General features: G+C 40.4%; 1 protein-coding gene across 1 annotated transcript in view; it reads right to left on the bottom strand.

Moving 5' to 3' along the window:
* The window catches only part of RSBN1L (round spermatid basic protein 1 like), a 48,493-nt gene that overhangs the window by 12,535 nt on the left and 21,819 nt on the right, over positions 1–14,139 (bottom strand). Inside the window, exons 4-5 of the mRNA XM_048499457.1 lie at positions 1,444–1,581; positions 292–434 (exon numbers count right to left, since the gene is read on the bottom strand). Coding sequence (XP_048355414.1) covers positions 292–434; positions 1,444–1,581 — 281 coding nt within the window. The remainder of the gene's footprint in view (positions 1–291; positions 435–1,443; positions 1,582–14,139) is intronic.

Genomic DNA, 14,139 nt, shown 5'->3' with positions numbered 1-14,139 from the left:
GAAAGGTCAAATCTGAGCCTGGCTACTAACATTTTAGACTGACTTCTAGAGCAAAAAAAAATATTAAATCCTGCTTACAAACCATCTTTATTAACTGCTACTGCTAATAAAATTCAACATGTTTGTCTAGTTATTTATTGAACTGTGGATCATGATATTCCTATGCTTTAATCCAAGACAAAGACGTTTTTTGCTCTGAATATTATATCTATTCACTCTGTATCTGTCTGGATATCTTATGAGAATTTTAATGGCCTATTACTATAAATAATGAACTTGAACTTAACATACCTTTTCCTTTTGAAAGGTGACTTTGGCATGTCTGCCACAGGTATCATCTGTTCTCCTGGACGCACCCACATGATGGGACCATCATCACTATCTTTACGACTCTCCAGTTTCAGACTAGAAAGTGTCCCCCATGGCAAAGTACACTGAAAAATTATTTCAATAAAGAACCTGAAGTTATTTTCAAGCACCATTATATTCCATGTTTCAATTATCTACAAGAATTAAAATACTTCATTAAATGTGGATCCAAGACAGATGTCCATATATATTTGTTCTTATTACAAAACACAGAAAGGCAACATTGCCAGTATAGAAGCTAACACTATACTAGAATATAATTCTGTTATATTCATGAAAACCTCAAACTATTCCTAAGCTCAATGCAACGTTACCCAACTATGAATTAAGAAATAATTAGGTGCATTTCAAAAGTTCATTCCGAACCAGGAGGTTAACGGAAGTTTGAGCAATTTCTTCATTTTTGAGAACATTGTTTCATAACTTTGGCTAAGAAGTTCGATGCTATTTCAGTTGTGCTCTGATTTCTGTCACTCAGACAGAGTTTGACCTTGACACCTTTTAAATGAACAGAATTTATTTTAACAAAATGATGTTTAAGCAAAAAATGTTGGCAGTGAAATTAATCACAATCTGTTAATAAATGGATAAATGTGTCTAGCACATTGCATTTATGGAATCAGAGTCTCCCCTGAGGTGGAATTTGCTTGAATCTGTCATATGTTACATTTGATGGAAAAATATTTAAATGGGCCAACATAAATTTAATAATTCTTAAGCTTAATAAATCCAATGTTTTTGTGTTAGACTGCAGTCTCATTCTGGAATTGGTAGTCTCACATATGAAATACTTGACTCGGCTCTTGAATGAGAAAATCAAAGTAAAAATAAACAGATGTATGTGTATGATTACTTATTTGCTTCCATGTTTCTGATTATTTGATCACTGCCCAATTTATGCCATAATTTTGAACTCATCTCTGCAACCTTGAGTATTAGAGATGTGCTACTGTCTAGCATCCCAAACTTAACAAAAAGCTAGGGACTGTGGCACAAGCATATCAGGGACTTCTTGCTCACAAGAAGGACTTCTTGCCAGTTTCCAAATAGCTTCTTTCCCCATTTCTTTCTTACTTTTAAGAAAGGTGAATTTTCCAGCTTATCAAGGAACTCTGGAAAGTAGTCCCCTACTTCCTCATCCACTGCTCCAACCAAACTGATTTGTCTCATTGGGCCAGCTCTATATGTACCATGGGAGTATGTTCTTTTTACCTGAAATAAAGCCATTGAAGTAAAAACAGGTCAATTAATTTGTACTCAGATTTATTACATTCATTCAAATACTAAATCTTTTTTGAAATAAGAGTTATTTGTTAACAAATCAAATTCTCCTATATACATATATATTTCTAGAAAATTATGACTACTTGTGTAAGAAAAAATGAGTGGAATCTTATGGTGAGATTTAAATCAAAGTCATATTCAAAATTAAATGCAAAACCAGCCACCAAATGTATAAACAAGGATTTGGACTTTCACAAAAAATTGAACTGGAATTTTTTCCAGTGCCCCACGTTAAGTATACAATGATTTAGGTATTTATTTTGACTTATATTAACCAAAACAAATTCATAAGTAAAAATGGAAGCTGCCATAAATATCTTCAGCACAGACCATTTTACCTCAGGGTAAAAATGAAGCTTAAAAAAGATAGTGATTAAAAGGCTCCAGCAACAACAAAATAATAGAATGTTAATTTTAGGTCTCATTAGCTATATATATGAAAGTGAAAATGTGATCAGGGAAAAAAACCTAAATCAAGTATAGTTTAATTGTTATATTAAAAATGAAAGCTTCACATGAAAATTATGTTATTGGAGCGATATTTGTAATAACAAAATAGCATGTTTTTCCTTTACGTAGTTTAAATTTAAGAAAAAAGTCAAGGGCCCTGAAAACCGTAGGCGCACTCATTTTAGGACACCAAAAAAGACTGTATATGATATGCCATTATTATTAATAGAAAATTTAAGTTTTGGTTTTTATTTGCCTAATACTGCATTGGCAACTAGATCAACTTTATTTATTTTGTGAAACTACAGATCTTTATAAATGGAAAATCTTCCACACAAAAATAAGGTACTGAATTTTTCCCCCAGGAAGGTTTCTGCTCCACATTTATGTTTACAAAAATATGTTTTTAAATAAATACTATTAATACCATAATAGAAATACTATTATCTATTTGTCGTGTCCCAGATCAAAACTATATTTTCCCAGGGATTTTTAAATTATGATTTCATTAAAGCGTTCTATTATTTTGTTGTTGTTGTTGGGGCCTTTTAATCACTTTCTTTTTAAGTCTAAGAGTTACTATTTTAATCTGTGTTTAAGATATCTATGGTAGTTTCCATTTTTACTGTCTGTGTTTTATTGTATGTATTACTCATACTGGAAACGGCCTTTAGCAAACTGAAGGCCTTCCAGCACTTTATTTCCTTACATGCAATAACCTTAAATTGGAGGTATTTTCCTGAAAGTACTAGTTTTAAATATTGAAGACTATTGGTTAAACTCTTTGACCAGAAAGTGCCTAATATGAAAAACAGAGTGTAGAGACATGATTTTCAAAAGCAAAATATACTTACACTTGTAGTGCAAGCAGCAAATTTAATTTTTTTTCAGTTGACAATTTCAAAGTAGAGATGTGCAATTCCCATTAATTTTGAAACCAAGGAAAAAAGCTTGGAGGAGGGAAAATTAAGATAGATGCAGTGCTTACTTTCCTATCAAATGCACATTTATTTTTACCAACTGAACAATTTAATTCAAAAATTAATTAAAGTAACATAATTAACCAATTGACTAATTAATTACATTAATTATAATACTATTTATGACATTTAAAAGTATAAAGTATCTGATGTCTTCTATTACTATACTCAATCTAGCATTGCTGCTGGAGGAACAAATTAATGCAACTGCAAAAAACCCGCTTTTTTCCATTTAGTCTTGAAGATGGCATGAATCCACATACATTGACTTGGCTGATACGGTCACATGGATCCATGCCTTAAAACTAGAGTACACACTCTATATAGGTCTGTCCATTTCTTACAGAATTTTATAGCTAGGTTACTATAAGAAGTTAGGCTGAGTATGCATATAACACCCATTCTTCAATCAATCTACTAGTTATCTATAAATTACCAGGTTTAATTCAAAATACTAATCATTACACACACAATCCTTTTGACTTCTACATTTGTAGGTCTGCTTCTTCTGCTATGCTTTGCTGCAACACCTTTACTCATCTAAGCAAAAAGTTCTGAAGATGGCACCTTACAAGTGGGTAAGATCAACAGCAGCTTATAGACGTGCATTCTCTGTTGTAGCTCCCAGCTTGTGGAATAGCCTGCCTGTCAGAAAGGCAACCAACATTTCTTTTGTTCCACAGATTGTGTAAAACAGAATTGTTTAGAAAGACATTTTCATAAAGGGAATAGAGCTGTAGTTACAATGGAATGCTTTGCAAAAGTGACATGATTGAAGTAAATTCCACTTTATTCTATATATTATTCTTGTTCTCACTGTACTGTCTTCTACTTTTGAAATCTTTCATATTTTTATGATATATCATGTCTGATATTTTTCTTTCTGTATTTGTTCCAATTCTTGTAATCCTAGCCCCACTGCATTGCTCACTGGATTTATCATGCGATTTGACTGCATTGTTTTACACTGTGAAATCCACATTGAGTCTCAATGAAAAAGTCAGAATTACAACAGAAATTACAACTATACACAACACTTGAGTAAGCTTCAAACTGCTCCCCCCATGCTACCTTAGCATATGTATCTTTTTTGCCACCTGAGAGGTAAGTTTTTTAAAACAGAAAAACCTGAGGGCAGAAAAATTCTGTAACAAACAAATATATTAATCGGACAGAAACATTCTGATGAAGTCACAATAAGCTGGACTATCAACATATGTGGATACCAGGCTAAACTTTATAACACTGAAAACACTCAATTAAATAATTAATTGTTGACAAAATTATTTACATTTAATTAAAAATTTTTGAAAATACTAGCAGTACCCGGCCACGCACTGCTGTGGCAAATTTCTTCCTCATCACAGTCCGCAACCCACACAGATGTCCATGCAGGTCCAATGATCCCCAGCATAGCCTTTGGGGCTGGTCAAATAGAACCCCTCTTTCCCTTTTCAACAGCAGATTGGATTCACAATGTTGTATTACGGTTTGTAGTTTGTTTAGTAGAATTCAGGGATTGTCCAACACAGGTTGACACTGACAGTTCAGACCTAATTTACCTTGGAGTACGCAATGGTAGCGCCTGGTACCACTCCTCAAAGGTCAGGGCAAACCCAACGTTACTTCAGAGATCTCAGATTAGAACTACCTGCCCAGCTCCCTTCTCCCCGCATGAGTTGGGTTGCCCGCCAACAGGGCTTCTTGTGAAGTGAGCCTTGCAGATCTGGCTGGCCAAATTTCCGAAGGGAGTAGACCCTGTAGACAGGTATTCTGTTGTAAGTTAGCATCCGTCCAAGTGCTTGGTGGACTGAGGGTGAGAGGGCAGTTGTGAGAGTGTTTACTGTGTTGGACTGTATGGGTTGATGATGTGCAAACAGTGTAGGAGAATCGTTTTGCCTGATATTACTTGAAACCTAAATATTACCTAAATATTACCTAAAACCTAATGTGCACATGTGTGTTGTGAAATTGTCACGCACATCCAGCCATGTGATCATGTGAAGAAGTGGTGGGTGACTGTGGCTGCACTGAGATGTGCGGCTGGAGAAGGGAAACAGAGTCTGCCTTCCTGACCTCTGTGTGTCTGTCCCCAAGGCCCGCAGTTCCCAGTAATGTATGAGGTAAATGGCACGGAAAGCAGGCCATGCAGCACGTAGTGGGGAGAATGCTCCTGTGGCCTAACTCCTGTGGCCTAACCTCTTCCAATTCGAAACTAGGAACATTTCCCTACCGGAAAAGTTAAGCACAAATACAGTAGAATACAGTGTGTGTGGACTGCTGTGACTAGGCTTTTACTAAATACCATGCTGCAGAAAAACCAATGTACTCTCTGATTACTTGCCATACGGGGGGAAACCTATTGCAGCATTCTTCTCTGTAATCATTGTAAGTACAGGCTGAAGAATGAATGTATTCGGCTAGTTTTTTTTGGGGGGGGGGCGCAAATATGTACAGTGGCTATGTATATGTGAACTGTTTTTATGATTCTGCCAATGACGCTGCGCTCAAGGCAGTTAAAATCTCTAGTGGAAGTTTTTTTTTTCATTTGCAATGTAGTTTGTTAGTTATCCTGGATTAGAATATATAATTAGCACTGCAATGATTGTATTACTTATACAATGGCATCAGTGGTCATAATGAGAATGGTCTGAAGAATGCCAGTCCGTACTGTAAGAGTATTCCTAAGGCTTGGTGAGACACCAGAGTGGGGTGGAGAGGGACTGGAGGTGAGGGCAGAGGCTTCATGTGTAAATGTAATTGTTTTCTAGATAATAGGTTGAGAGTGGTTTTGTATTTCATTTCTGTCTGGCCAGTACCTCTAGAGAAACGCTGCGCGCCTGGGTCGCCTCAGCTTCTGTCGTCCCTCTGCTCCCTCACTGACTCCTGGCCCTCTCCCTGAACGAAATATTACCTCAGAATTCATACCTCAGAACAGGCCCAGCGTCCACAAGATGGCGCTGTTTTGGGGGGGAAAGGACAGTTTACCTGGCACAGGTGAGATGTGTGAGGTGGTGAAAACATGCTCGGATGAGAAAGCACCGTTGTCTGAAAATATTACAGCATTTGGTCCAGTAGTTTCGAACAGCAATGATATGAAACAAATGGACACTTTGCTTTTTATTTATATAGATTGCAAAGGACAAAACAAGTGCAATTTTGTATTATACCAAAAAAACCCAAAAATTGTACTACATATTTTGATCTATATATTTTGTCTCAAAAATAAATATTTCCTAGGTTTTTCCAGTGGTCCCTAAAAATGTCCCAATTTTTCCACTGGACAAATTGAAAAAGTACTCAGACTTGAATGCTTTACATTTTGAGTGAGAAAAACCTTATCTTAAGAATAATTTCTCATTCAAAAAGAAAAAGCAGTTCACAGGACTTTATCATCAATGCTCCCAAATTTCATAATTTTTCCCTTAGGTAAAAAATTCCGTAGAAAAACAGAGAATTTTTGTTTTTGAATTTGTTTCCATTTTCCCCTTGGCCTTCACGTCTCTAGATCAAACTGAACACATCCAGCCTTTTCCTTGATCTCTGCTTTCTCAGGACTCAAGTTTCTTCTATGCAAAAAATTACAATGAAATTCAGAAAAGCAGTGGTTTCTTTCCTTGCAAATAGCTCATATCACCAAAAGCCTCTTACCCAAGAGAACCATTTTTAGTGTCTCACATTCATCACTCGTATTTTAATTCACTAGCTAGAGATATATTATTTGCATTTTTATAGTACAGTAGACGTTTACCTTAAGAACAATAAACCTAACATTTTTAGCCATTTCCAATGGTATCTGCGGACATCCACACAACACATCTGGCAGCTAGAGGCAGCCTCCTCCAAACAATCTCTATCTTCCCAGTTAAATAGATTTTTCACACTCTTTAAGATTTGAGATCATATTCTTTGTTTATTCTTTAAATGATGATCTTTCATAGTGCCAGTTTTAAACAATGAGAGCTTAGGTAAGAGGCAAAGTTATTCAGCATAAATATATTCTGAAAGGAGGATGGGAATGTTGAGTAGCAACTGCATGGGCAACACTGGCTTGGTAGACATAGTGAGCATGTATGGTACATTCCTCCTTCATTTAACAGCCAGATTCAGCATATGGGACCACCCTCTCCTATGATAGCAAAAGTGAAAGTACACAACACTTGTCTTATGCAGCATTCCATCTTGCTCATGTGTCTGGGATTCTTTTTATTTATACAGTTTTTAAACTACAAAGAAAAAATACGCAAAACACATTAATTCCGCATGTTACTAGCTAAGTATGGGCCTTATTTCTAACTCCTGATCATCCCCATTTTTAAATTGTTTCATACCTTTCAAAAGTTATCTGTAGCCTTGTCAAACAATTTCACAGCTAGAATCAACTGGCTATTGTGAGTTTTCTGGGCTGAGGTCTGGTAGTTTACAGCTCCTAACATTCACCGGCATCTATGGCTGGCATCTTCAAAAGCATGTCATGGGAAGTCATGTTTCTCTCCGTGGCACAGATTGGAGTCTTTTTTTAAATGATGACATGCCTCACTGAACTTTCTGCTGTGACTGCTTTATTCTCCAAGCTATCTACTTGACACTCCTGTCAAATCATCTACCCTTGCAGTTATCTCTGAGGGTGGAGAAAGTTATAAGGAGCTATCAAACTGGCTTTCATTTTGCTTTTAGTTCTTGAAAGTACTTGAGTACAATTCCAGGAAAAGTGATACTTACAAATAATATGTCTCAGTTATTCCATGAAATCTACATTGCGACTGGGCAAGATTCTGCAGATCAATTTTGCACTTTACTTGGCCAAAAACCATTCTTCAGTAAAGCATCCTCTTGCATCAGGACAAGGCATATTGTACTATAAAAAGGTGCTGCTGTTGGAAGAATGGATCACCAGAATCCAGCCCCATATTTAGTAAAATTCTTATTTCACTCTAATTCAGACTAAATAATGTACAGTTTTATCAGTAAAAATGGTTTTTACCAAACAAACTTTACAGACTAATAAAACCAGACTTTCAGAAATGCAGTGCTCTCTGAATACAAGCACAACTCACAACATCCCATTTGCAGATCTACTGTGTTTGTTCAAAAGGAGAATGACTGTGATTAAAAAACAGAAAGCCATACATAAAAACAGTTGACCCTGAATTTATGTTGAACACTACAAAAAAGTGGTGAGCCAGGCAGCCAGAGGAATCCTCCTTCAAACAATCTCTATCTTCCCAGTTCCTTCTCAAAGCTGCAAGCTCCCAAGGATTATTCTCACAGCAGCCATGGTCTCTGGTGCTGCCTCCATCCTGCTCTACTGGTTCAGGTGATCTGTAGGGAAGGGACAACATCCCACAACTTAGTTGCACAGGCTATTTCTAGCCCCTTCCCCTGCTGACAGATAGGCTAGCTTCTCTCTTCCCCACTGTTTCTGGCTGAGCCAGAAAGAATGCAGAAAAAAAGTTCACTAATGAAATCAATTGGCTTGGTGTGGAATTGCTGCCCAAAAGACTGGACTGATAGTTATTCTGCTTGATGGATATCCTCATCATGTTATTTTACCATCAATACAGTTCTTGTGGCCTCCACTGACTTTACCACACTGATACATGCATCGGTAACCTCTTGGTTGAAAGCTACAATATCTATGTGGAACTGTTCTATTAAGAACAGTAGGTTTCTTTTTTTATACCATGCTTTTCTCTATGCCAAGGAGGCTCAAAGTGGCTTACAAAAACTTTCCCTTCCTCTCCCCACAACAGGCACCTGTTGAGGTAGGTGGAAGCTCAGAGAACTGTAACTAGCCTAAGGTCACCCAGCAGGCTTTATGTGTAGGAGTGGGGAAACAAATACCAGGACACTGAACCTGATTTGGTCCTCCGAGAGCCAATGCAGCTGGTGAAGCACTGGTTGGATACGTGCCTTTCAAGGCATTCCAATAAGGACTCGGGCCGCTGCATTTTGCACCAGCTGGAACTTCTGAAACAATCTCACAGGCAGTCTGACATAAGTGAATTGTAGCAGTCCAGCCCGGAGGTTTACCCATTGTATGAGTCACTGTGGATAAGTCAGACTGGGACAGATAGAGTGCCAGCAGCTTCGCCTGATGCAGATGGTAGAATTCCAAGCAGGCTACATCATCCGTGAGCGTCACGGAAGTCCATTCCATGGCCAAGGCAGAAGCTGGATTGAAATGAGTCCAAGACTGATGCATCCTCCAGGAAAGCCTGGAGCTGTTCTGAAACTCTCTCAACTACCTTACCCAGATATGGAAGATGGATGAATCCGTCAGATTCTAGGATGGTTTTTTGAAGAATAGCCTAACCACTACTTCTTTCAACCTCCCAAGGGAACATTCCCGAACTTAGAGACAGATTGATGATATTCCCCCCCGGGGGGGGGGGGGGGTTGCACTTCTCCTCAACTGGCTTTCATTAGGCAAGATTAAGAACGGATCAAAGGGACAAGCAGTAAACTTCGCAACTGCCAGGATTCTGCCCACATTGTTCTAGGAGAAGCATCTAAACTGGTCCCGTGTAAGACCTGAAGACAGCCAAAGGGCCTCCAGTTCACTTACTGTATCTAAACTGGCAGAAGGTCCTGGTAGAATTGATAATAAAACTTCAAGGATTGTCATGCCCTTATATAAAGCCGTGGTGCGACCGCACTTGGAGTTCTGTGTCCAGTTCTGGTCGCCACATCTCAAAAAGGATATCGAAGAGATAGAAAAAGTGCAGAGAAGGGCAACGAGGATGATTGAAGGATTGGAGCACCTTCCTTATGAGGAGAGGCTGCAGCGTTTGGGACTCTTTAGTTTGGAGAGGAGACGTCTGAGGGGGGATATGATTGAAGTCTATAAAATTATGCATGGGGTAGAAAATGTTGACAGAGAGAAATTTTTCTCTCTTTCTCACAATACTAGAACCAGAGTGCATTCATTGAAAATGCTGGGGGGAAGAATTAGGACTAATAAAAGAAAACACTTCTTCACGCAACGTGCGATTGGTGTTTGGAATATGCTGCCACAGGAGGTGGTGATGGCCACTAACCTGGATAACTTTAAAAAGGGCTTGGACAGATTTATGGAGGAGAAGTCGATCTATGGCTACCAATCTTGATCCTCCTTGATCTCAGATTGCAAATGCCTTAGCAGACCAGGGGCTCAGGAGCAGCAGCAGCAGCAGGCCATTGCTTTCACATCCTGCATGTGAGCTCCCAAAGGCACCTGGTGGGCCACTGCGAGTAGCAGAGTGCTGGACTAGATGGACTCTAGCCTGATCCAGCAGGCTAGTTCTTATGTTCTTAGAGTGATACGACTTCTTCTGCAAAGAACCCAAATGCCTCACAGCTAAGTTCTGAATTTATAATGGCTTGTAATACCTCTAACAGGGGTGTCAAATACTGAATCACCTTAAACAACTGAGTCAGTGAAAGCTAGCAGATGTGACATGGGCCATATGGTATTCTTTTTCATGGTCTTCCCCGCCACTTCATAGGCTTTCATTAGGATCCAATAAGAAGTTTTCATCACAAGTTCTCTGCCAAATTTGCTCCAGTTACCTGCGGTGTGTCCCTGTGCTGGCCCTGGGACAGGTCCTTGAGCTGTCCCTCCTTCCCTTCATGGGTGATCTCATGCCCAGAGTGGGGTCTGCCCTTTGGTTGTGCTTGCAGGGCCTAGGTCACTCACCAAATGGGCCTGGGGATGCTCCCACAGAGGCCCGTGCCAAGATGGGCTTGGGACTGGTGCCTGCAGTCCCCACTCTCCCCTCTCCCTTGTCTAGGCTGTCCTACGTACTCCTTAAAGCTCTCTTGCCCTCCTCTCTTTCTTCTCTGTTTTCCCTCTCCCCCTCCTGCTCCTGATTTTCCTCCCCCTTTTTCCCCACCTGTCTTATCCCACCTGGGTATGGCCAGGTGCCATGCCTCCATTGGTCCCCTGGCCATCCACTTGACACTGCCACCTGGCAAATTGGTCTCCTAGCCAGAGGAACTGCCTGCCCCTTTAAGGGCCAGTAATTGGGGCCACAGTTGGTGAGGCCACAAGCTAGACTGCACATCAGAAGGGGGCCCTACATTGGCCTGGTTGACTGGGCAGGCCCTTTGTCCTGCCCATACTCCCAGCTGCTCCTTGCTACCCCAACCCACCGCTGCCTAGGGAATGACCAGCGTTGTCTGCTGCAGACTGTGCAGGTGCAGTGCTTCCACACTGTTCCTTGTTGCCAGTTCTTTCACCAGAGGTGGAGTGGGGGAGTTAGGAGCCTCTCACTGGCAATGGGTTGTTAGAGGCACAGCAGGGCTTCGCTGCCATCCAGATAGGGCCAGGTGAGCGCTGGGTTGTGCACTGATTTCAAGTTGGTGAGGGCAGCTGGCCTGGACATTGCCTAAGCTCCCACTTCTTCCTCCTTAGCTCCAAAGTGTACCTTGGAGCTACTTTGGACAGGAGGACAAGGAGGACATCGGGTCAGTGCCTTCTGAGAGAAGGCCATTCCAGTCCTTGACCAGGGTACCCAATGAGTTACTGGGATTATTCGGATCCTGCAGAGCATTCTGGAAACCAATAGAATCCAAAAGTCTCCACAAGTAAGCATAAATCAACTCTCCACCTGAATAGGGAAGGGCTAGACCAGTGGTGGCGAACTTATGGCACTGCAGATGTTCATGGACTACAATTCCCATCAGCCCCTGCCAGCATGGCCAATTGACCATGCTGGCAGGGGCTGATGGGAATTGTAGTCCATGAACATTTGCAGTGCCATAAGTTCGCCACCACGGGCCTAGACTCTCAGAGGGACCTTCATAGCATAATGGTCCAACCATGGCACTCTATAGAGATCAGCCTCATAACCATCCCCAACCTAAAGATCAAATCCATGGAATTACCTAATTTGTGCATTCAACCTGATACACAGTGGGATAGCCCCAGTGCCACCATGGAAGACACCATGACTTATCTGGAAGTAACAACAGCATTTGCATGAATGTTGATGTTTCCCAGAACTACTAGCGAACTCCAAGGCCCACTCCGAGCCTGCCTTCAGCAGCCCCCGCAAGGTATAGGAAGGTGCATTAGGCAGTTGGCGTACCATCCAGATAGCCAATCCTTTCTCGGCACCCCACGCCAGGCCACTTCCATTTTCTGAAGTCCACACAGCTCAGTGTGGAAATCAATACAAGCAGCTATGGATTTTTACAGGCAATAATTATAATTAAATAAGCATGATATGCTATTATTTTCAAGGATTTATCATTGACTGAGGTGGGGCAATATGCAAACCAAAAAATGAACAGCTAATTTGTATTTATAGATAGTATACCATGTGAACAGTCCTATGTGTCTTTGAAGCAAGATTAGGTTTTAATAGGAGTTACTCTCAAGGTGAGTGTGGACATGAGCTTTCCATGCAGAGAATGATGAAGCAATAATCAACTTCCTATTGTTTTATGAAGTGTTAACTGCTAATTGCTGTTTCTAAATGACATGGTAGGGATTTTCTGAGTGCGTGCTCTCTCTCAAATTAATACATTTATTCTGATTCTATTAATTCTATTCATTCTTTCTAAGCTCTGCTTGATGATCAATGATCAATATCTTGTTTCCTACTGTGGCCCACCAGATGTCCCAGAAAACACACAGCAGAAGGAAACAGGCCACAACTCCTCTTTGCTGCTGCCCCATTGCAACTGGCATTCAGAGGTATACTGCCACCAAACACTGAGATCCCAATGAGTCATCATAGCCAACAGTCACTGTAAGATTTGTGAATCTATCTACCATATATACTCGCATATGTCAACTTTTTCAGCACATTTTTTGTGCTGAAAAAGCCGAATTATACACGAAAGTGGTATGCATTTTTAAAAAATATTTTAGGGTTTTTACTTTGTCGGCCTCCAGGGGGCGCAGTTTTTAGGTAGTGGCACCAAACTTTCAGGCTATCATCAGGTGACACTCCTGATGATACCAGCCAGGTTTGGTGAAATTTGGTTCAGGGGGTCCAAAGTTATAGACCCCCCAAGGGGGGTGCCCCATCCCCCATTGTTTCCAATGGAAGCTAATAGTAGATGGGGCTACCCTTTTGAGGGTCCATAACTTTGGACTCCTTGAACCAAATTTCACTCAACCTGGGTGGTATCATCAGGATAATCTCTTGCTAATACCAGCCAGGTTTGGTGATGTTTGGTTCAGGGGGTCCAAAGTTATGGATCTGCAAAGTGGGTGCTCCCATCCCCCATTGTTTCCAATGGAAGCTAATAGTAGATGGGGATACCCTTTTGAGGGTCCATAACTTTAGACCCCCTGAAACAACCTTCACCAAACCTGGGTGGTATCATCAGGGGGGTCTCCTAAAGATACTCTGAAATGTTGGAACTGCTAACATAAACATTCCTCTCCTGACGGGCACCCTCAAATTTTCCCCAGAATCTCCCTTTAAATCACAACCCTTCCTGAGTGGATTTAAAGGGAGATTCAGGGCTTACTAGTAGCTGCTGCATTTCCTACCCTCGACTTATACATGAGTCAATATGTTTTCTCCGTTTTTTTGTGGTAAAATTAGGTGCCTCGACTTATATGTGGGTCGACTTATACACGAGTATATATGGTAGCCCCTTTTAAAGCCATCAAAGATAGCAACCATCACTGCATCCCATGACAGACTACCATAAGTTAATTTCACATTGTAAGCAGTACTTTCTTTCATCTGTCCAGAATCTAGCACCCATCAATTTAACTGATCCGTTTAAAAACTGATGCTGTGAATGCAGTCCTGATTTTTTGGGGGGGAAGGAGGGGGGACTGATTTTACAGAGAAGTTCCCAATTATTGTTCAGGGATTAGCAACTCCTTCACTAATAACTACAGGTCCAATTACCTTTCTGTTTCTTATATATTTGAAGAAATATTGTTATTGTAATTATTTTTAGCAAAATGCTCTTTATCATCGCATTTGCTCATCACCATATATTTATTTGACCAAGACCATGCCCCTTCTTGCTTTTCTTGTTTATACAAGACTGGCAATTTGTAAAATAATCCTTCTTGCCTCTTATGGTTTCCTTGATGCAGCTG

This window comes from Sphaerodactylus townsendi, linkage group LG06 (genome assembly GCF_021028975.2).
Source record: "Sphaerodactylus townsendi isolate TG3544 linkage group LG06, MPM_Stown_v2.3, whole genome shotgun sequence".
Lineage (NCBI taxonomy): Eukaryota > Metazoa > Chordata > Lepidosauria > Squamata > Sphaerodactylidae > Sphaerodactylus > Sphaerodactylus townsendi.
This window is presented reverse-complemented; position numbering and strand designations above follow the sequence as displayed.